At 44.9% G+C, this 7359-nt stretch overlaps 1 protein-coding gene across 1 annotated transcript in view; it reads left to right on the forward strand.

Moving 5' to 3' along the window:
- The window catches only part of SARC_04176 (hypothetical protein), a gene marked incomplete at both ends in the record, with an annotated part of 11869 nt that overhangs the window by 1630 nt on the left and 2880 nt on the right, over positions 1 to 7359 (forward strand). Inside the window, 8 exons of the mRNA XM_014301998.1 lie at positions 592 to 755; positions 1323 to 1544; positions 2197 to 2347; positions 3047 to 3104; positions 4388 to 4555; positions 5263 to 5371; positions 6126 to 6259; positions 6610 to 6749. Of these exons, the coding sequence (XP_014157473.1) occupies positions 592 to 755; positions 1323 to 1544; positions 2197 to 2347; positions 3047 to 3104; positions 4388 to 4555; positions 5263 to 5371; positions 6126 to 6259; positions 6610 to 6749 (1146 nt within the window). The remainder of the gene's footprint in view (positions 1 to 591; positions 756 to 1322; positions 1545 to 2196; positions 2348 to 3046; positions 3105 to 4387; positions 4556 to 5262; positions 5372 to 6125; positions 6260 to 6609; positions 6750 to 7359) is intronic.

The raw sequence follows: 7359 nt of genomic DNA on the forward strand, positions 1-7359 counted from the left end.
GTGTGTGTGTGTGTGTGTGTGTGTGTGTATTTTTATATTTTTATATCTTTATATTTATATATATATACTTCTATATGTATAACAAATATACATGAGTACGAATTGACCTTCATCCAATACGCCATAGGATGATGTCAATGTTGGGTCTGCCACTATAGCGGTCACTAGTGTGGCAGTTTGATGATTCTCTACTGATGATATATCGCTTGTGTCGTCGTTGCCTCTGTATGTTTTGTGTTCATCGAATCAATGGATCCCAACCGTGTGTTATATGATGCGTGGATGACATTGAAGGGTGCTACTACGACCCTACACACCAGTCTACCCCGGCGAACGAGTGTGTGTGTAAATGCATGTGTTGCTCGCCCTCGTATAAGTTGTTATGGCTGCACCCTAGTCTCTCTCTAAGATTAGTTCCTACATGCACGTACGCATTCATAGCTATATGCACGCAGTATGGGCACAGTATGCTCTCTGTGTGTGTAAGCATGCATCGAGGTTTGGTCTCCTGTATATGCAACCTCCTTGACATCTCCCGGTGGTCGATAGCTAAACATATACGTACACACACCACTTCACTGTGATCTGCAGATAAGAAGAAAGGCGTACGGAGGCCGGAGAAGAAATCCAAAGGCACCAACTCCTCAGCAACGCCAAACAACGATGCCAGCGAAGCTATCTGGTACGTGACAGTACAAACGTATCACAGGAGCAAGAAGGTCAAGGCTCCCCCGACTCATCACACAGCTCCAAAGGTACGCGTTGTATGGGTGCGTATATAGTAGGTGGGTATAGCGTAGGTGGACGTAGTGTGCATATGTACATATGTGGTGGGGTGCGCAGGTTAGCACAGGCGTATCATTGCGCTGTGGATAAAGGCTTGAGTGTTCAGTACTGTGTGACACTATAGACACAACTATTAGCATGTGCAGTTGTATTGAGCAGATACACATACATTTAAAGTTCATACAGATACTTGCGCTCGTATACATATACGTTTGCAGTATTGCGCTCGTATACATAAGCGTTTGCAGTAGTCTGCCATTAGCAGATATACCTACATTTAAAGTCCTGATACAGATACGTGTGTATCCGTATACATAAACGTTTGTAGTAGTGGAGACTGTAGTCTGACTTGCTCTACTATATCATACCGTGAGCAATACAACCGCACTATCCTCCACATGGTGTTATCCCACTGAGCCACTCTCGCCAACCCCACACACCTCTCAAGTTGCCACAGACCATCTGATACCTACCTTCTCCCCCCCCCCTTCCCCACACACTCACTCACTCACTTTCTCACTCACTCCACTCTACAGGGTAAAAGCAAAGGAAAGAAGAACACCAAGCCAAAGGCCGCCTCGCCGTACACCCACACACACACGCACAGTCTCTTCAGTTACTATCGCAACAAGTCCGCCGCAGCCGCAGCCGCAGCTGTAGGAGTGCGTGCAGAGGCTGGCGGAGACGATGCAGACCACTACTGCGTCTTGGATGTGGTCAAAACGGACTCGGAGGGTGGCACAGACTTGGTTCGTGAGGTGCGTGTGTGTATCTGTACTTGCGCGTATCGTTGTAGTGGTCATTGGCTTTGTGTGTGTATCGTGTGTTTAGTTCGTGAGGTATGTGTGTGTATCTCTACCGGTGCGTAGAAGATGCATGCGTTAAGACACAGGTTGCGTACCTGAGGGCGAGACATACAGTCTCCTTGTCGTTTAACGTTTTCGCACTTGTTGAAACGTATTCCCACGGGATGTCTGGATGGATGTATTGCGAGCGGTACACCTGGTCTGTACGTTTTGCGTGTGTGTGTACGTGCTTTGATAGGTTTGATACCCACCATTGGCATTGACACCATAGCTCGGGTATGTAAAGTAGAGTGTATGCTTGTCCTCTGAGGATTTGGTAGATATGCTTGAAGATGAACCGGCTCACCTATCACGTACCAAGGTCATAGAAACACGCGCACGGACTACAGATAGACAGACGCAGAGCCCCTATACAATCCACAGCCAATACCTTCACGCCCACATACGCGTGCATAGTATAACCCCTACCCTAACACACCACCCGCCCCTCATGTGCACACACACACATACACACACATATATATATATATATAAAGAAATAATTAAACATACACACATATATATATATATATATATAAAGAAATAAATAAACACACACACACAGCTCGTGCGTGGGACGTGGAAGGGGTTACATCACGTGTCCGACTGTGCGTGGGATACCGGTGTTCCCTTTGGAAGTGCCTTGGAGGATTGGGTGTCCGTCTCTTTAGCTGGCTTGGTTCTGCCGGCGTTGGTCCAGGGACAGCATTCGGCTGGTGAATTATATATATATGCGTGTGTGTGTGTGTGTGTGTGTGTGTATGTGTGTGTGTGTATGTATGTATGTGTGTGTGTGTGTGTTATTTAGGTTGTCTCAATTGCGCATCTGTATGGTGGTGTATGGGATTGGGTGAATGTGTGTTGTACCTGTCTCTCCATGTTTGTGCATGTTTTGTGTATACTTATGAATAAATGTACTCGCGGAACGTTAAATGAAAATCTGGCTCTGTCTGTGCCGTATATACTCAGCAAGCTGCTGCTATGTGCACACCACAGCTACCTGGAAAGACTTGTTTGCACAGTACCTACGCGTCATACGTTTTCTGTACGCACGTTAAATATACACACCACCTGCAGCCAGGTCACGGGGTTTTCTCCTCATGGGAGTTATGCTATGCTGTGTGATATTTTGGGTAGGCTAGATCATCTGTGGGCCTATTCTGTGGCGTAGCACTCATATCTAGTTCTGTGTTGTTTCATTGCTTTCCTTATTTTTGTATTCCGATATGTCTGTAATAGATTGGGAAGCCACATAGTCTGTGCACCTATCCCTTGGCGTAGCTTTCATATCTGATTCCGTTTTGTCCCGTTTTGGGATTCGGTTGTATCTGTGATATATTGGGTAGGTTAGATCATCTGTGCACCTATTCTGTGGCGTAGTACTCATTTCTGGTTCCGTTTTTGTCCCATTTCAGCGCGTCCGTCTCTGCTGTCTATTGGCATGGGCTGCAGCATCATCCAATGCTTCATAGGGTATGTGGTATGTGTAGTGATGTGTGTGTGTATTGTGTGTGTGTGTGATATCGTCATCCAATGCTTCATAGGATATGTGGTAGGTGTAGTGATGTTTGTGTGTGTTTGTGTGTTTTGTGTGATATCATCATCCAATGCTTCATAGGGTATGTGGCAGGTGTAGTGATGTGTGTGTGTGTATTGTGTGTGTGTGTAATATCATCATACAATGCTTCATAAGGTATGTGATACGTGTAGTGATGTGTGTGTGTGTATTGTGTGTGTGTAATATCATCATCCAATGCTTCATAGGGTATGTGGTAGGTTGTAATAGCATCATTCAATGCTTCATAGGGTATGTGGTAGGTGTAGTGATGTGTGTGTGTGTGATATCGTCATCCAATGCTTCATAGGGTATGTGGTAGGTGCAGTGATGTGTGTGTGTGTATAATAACATCATCCAATGCTTCATAGGGTATGTGGTTGGTGTCAGTGATGTGTGTGTGTGTAGTAATAGTCTTCCAACCTACACACTGACTGCCATTGCACGTGCGTGTAGCAGCCTTCTAACCCACACACATGCTACCATTCCTTGGGGCCGCTTTATGTCTAGGCGCATGTGTATCTCCAACGTAACCTTCAATGTGTATTACACCTGAGCGTCTGGCTTACACTCTCACTGGGGTTGTTGTGGCAGTCACAGACGCCTCAAATAGGTCAGTCGCAGCCATTGCGTAGTACTTTCATTGCCCTTGCTGCATACAGTAGATAGGCCACATTCTGACACTGTTTCGGACTGACCTGAGTTGCCTAGCAACAGGATTTTGTCGCTAACCATCTCAGCTAGATGGTACGGTACTTCAATATGTCCCATCCCATAGTGTTACCTGTAGGTATGGTACGTATCATTTGCGGTATTGCATGTGTATGGCAAGACTAAGATGTTATCACAGAGAGATGCATCTACGCCACACGAACCAAAACAGGGCACACAAACGCATCAGTCGACCCACCGTTTCTGTACATTCTTTGTTCTATAAATAGATCACACGTGGACAATGGGAACATGACCATGCTAGAAAGTTCCGAACATCTCACCCCATCTATATCCTCTTACTGTTACATAAATAGATCACACGTTGACAACGGGGACATGACCATGCTACGGAGTTCTGAACATCTCACCCCATCTGTATCCTCTTTATGTTCTATAAATAGATCACACGTGGACAATGTAGACATAACCATGCTAGAAAGTTCCGAACATCTCACCCCATCTATACCCTTTTCTGTTTTATAAATAGATCACACGTGGACAATGTGGACATGACCATGCTAGAAAGTTCCGAACATCTCGTGCGAGACATGACCACGTGCTTCCCTGTCGGTAAACTCCTCAGCAGTGTCAACACGACAACGACATGTGGCGACCCAATTAAATTCGTGTCAGCGGGTGCAGACGGCTCACAACGGTTTGTTCTGTGACTGTGTGTCTGCGTATGTGTCTGTTTATTAGTTGTGTGTGCGCGCGGGTTCTATTCCGTGTCTTGCTACCTGTGTGCACTTTTAGCCGTGTATGTGTTATGTGTGTATGTATGCGTTATGTATGTGTTATATATGCATGTATGTGTTATGTATGTGTTATGTGTGTATGCATGTGGTATGTATGTGTTATGTGTGTATGTGTTATGTGTTTTATGTGTGTAAGTATGTGTTATGTATGTGTTCTGTATGTGTTCTGTATGTGTTATGTTTGCGTTATGTATATATGTATGTGTTTTGTGTGCGTGTATGTGTGGCAGAATAGTAGCTCGACTACAGTACAATAGTCTGTTGTGAGCCTTCATAGCACTTTACTTGTTTGGTCCACTCCCGTACAATCTCTAACAGTATGGTGCACTCATACCTACTAAAACCAACCGGGGAGGGTGTGAGTACTGAATATCATATTCCTTTTAGATTACCTTTCAACTGTATGTCTTTATATAAGTACATGTATCTCTACTACCAAGTATTGACTAATACAACCCCCGCCCCAGTCACGGGCGGCTGGACATGTTCGTTAGCTAATGTCTTGCAGTGGCTCCGAACCTGTTTTTTCTTTTTTGGGGGGGCCTCGTGTGACCTGAATTCTTAAACCCGGGTCAAAAATGTCCCGAATTCTGTGCTGCACGTTTAGGTACAACGCAATTATGGTGCATATGAATGGGCCAGAGACTCTTCTGGGAACCAGACTCAAATCCGTCACATTCCTCAGAGGTTTGATCAAATGCCTGGATACCAGTTCGGTACGTGGGGTTGTTTGTCTGTCATGAATGTGTATGTTGTTGTGTGTCTGAGGGTATTTATATATATATATATATATAATTATATATATATACATATATATATGTAAATATGTATATATATATATATATGTATATGTATATATAGCTGTGTGTGTGTATCTGTGAGTAGTTGGATCACAATGTACATGTACAACACCTCTATCTGTGCACGTGAAGTGGTGCGAGGGTTATGGGCATTGCACACATGCCATGCAGTGTATCAGCCAATCACAGCACGTGGTTCTCCACATACAGTGTATCAGCCAAACACAGTTTATCTTAATTTGTATTTGTCGTATTTCTTCTATCGAGTGCTTATATAGCCTATTTGTAGTTATGCTGTTGTTTAATATGTTTTTGTCGTATTGTTAAAAAAAGTGGTCTTATTTTATTCTATCGAGTTTTTATATAGTCTATATTTAGTTATGTTGTTGTTTTGTATGTTTGGTCGTATTTTTAAAAAAGTAGTTGTATTTTGTTCTATCGAGTTCTTACTGTCGTATTGTCTGTCATCTGGTTGTGCGGTTGTCTTGTTCTGCTGTTGGGGTGAGCGCACCCTTCGATTAGCCTTCGAGTCTTACAGCAATAGGTTCTTTCATCCCAACAGCAACTGATATTGCCCTCTGATTGGCTCATAAGTCCACAGATGTTCGAGTGTTCATTCAATCGTTCGTTCGTCTTGTTGTATTCCTTTTTGTTCTGTTCTCTTCAACAGGAAGCAGTATTAGCTGTGCATGTGGGTGGCACAGAAGACATCGGAGATACCGAACTGTCAGCGGCTGTGATCGACAGTATTGTGAACAGTCTGGAGAGTGAAGTGGCGCAATTACACCCTACAACAACGCACAGGTACACATTAACTAACACACACGTGCGATATCTTGTTTGGGCCTTGATAAAAGGGCTGCTGTGACGGAGTCGGCTTATTGCGAGATGTAAACATGTGTACACATAACCCTAAACCCCTAAAAATCCCAGTTCCTGTATGCTTCCGACTCCACAGGCAGTGCATGCATGATTGCATGTGACGTTTAAACACTGCAGGTACGAGCCCACACACACGCAAATACATGTGTGAATACGATGTGTTAATGCTGTATAGACTATATACGTAGACCGGCACACCCGTGTGCACACATGAGCACATCCAATCATGCACATTCACCTCTCTCCCCAACCTTTCTACCAACCACCGCTAGAGTCGATCTGTATGCGGAGGAGAAGTTGAGAGACGCCATAACAGACACCGAAAGCGGTCAACCAGCACCGCAGGAGGTGGATGTGGCACAGAGCGGCTCAGGCTATATCATCACACTGCGCCTGGGTGCGCAAAGCACAGGTGTGTGTGTGTGTGAGAGAGAGAGAGGGAGAGAACCTTTGCTTTGGCTGGTCGTCTTAGCTGTTTAAATGTGTTCGTATGTGTAGATAGTCGTGTTGAGGAGATGCTTTAATGCTGCCAGTGCTGAGGCATCTATGTGCAAGTCGTTGTTCAGAAATCGACGATCGTTGACTGCCATTTTGGGAATTGTTGGAATATTATAATAGGGATCGTATCGATGTCCGGAAGCTTCAATATGTCTCCGGACCTGATTTGTTGCGTGCATATCATAGTGCTAAGCTGGTCAACAGTCGCAGACTTGTGGTAACCCCCCCCCCCCACTTTCTCATTTCCATCTTTCAGGCTGCGCTCATCTATTCCGTACATCCGAGGACCGGCGTACCATACCTACTCATGCAACACATCTCCTTCGCTGCTCCTGTTCTAAAAATAGCCATCCAACCCGTTCGGGTGCAGTCGTGGTGTGAGAGTGTGGGTATTCCAGTGAGTGGCGCAATGGACTTCTCATTGGCTCAACAGACCGATGCCGTGCGAGTACTGAACTTCCTGTCGGCTGACGATATCACAGCCATCCACACAGCCGCAGAGGTGTCTAGTAAGCGAGGTAGGT

Source organism: Sphaeroforma arctica (genome assembly GCF_001186125.1).
Source record: "Sphaeroforma arctica JP610 unplaced genomic scaffold supercont1.227, whole genome shotgun sequence".
NCBI lineage: Eukaryota > Ichthyosporea > Ichthyophonida > Sphaeroforma > Sphaeroforma arctica.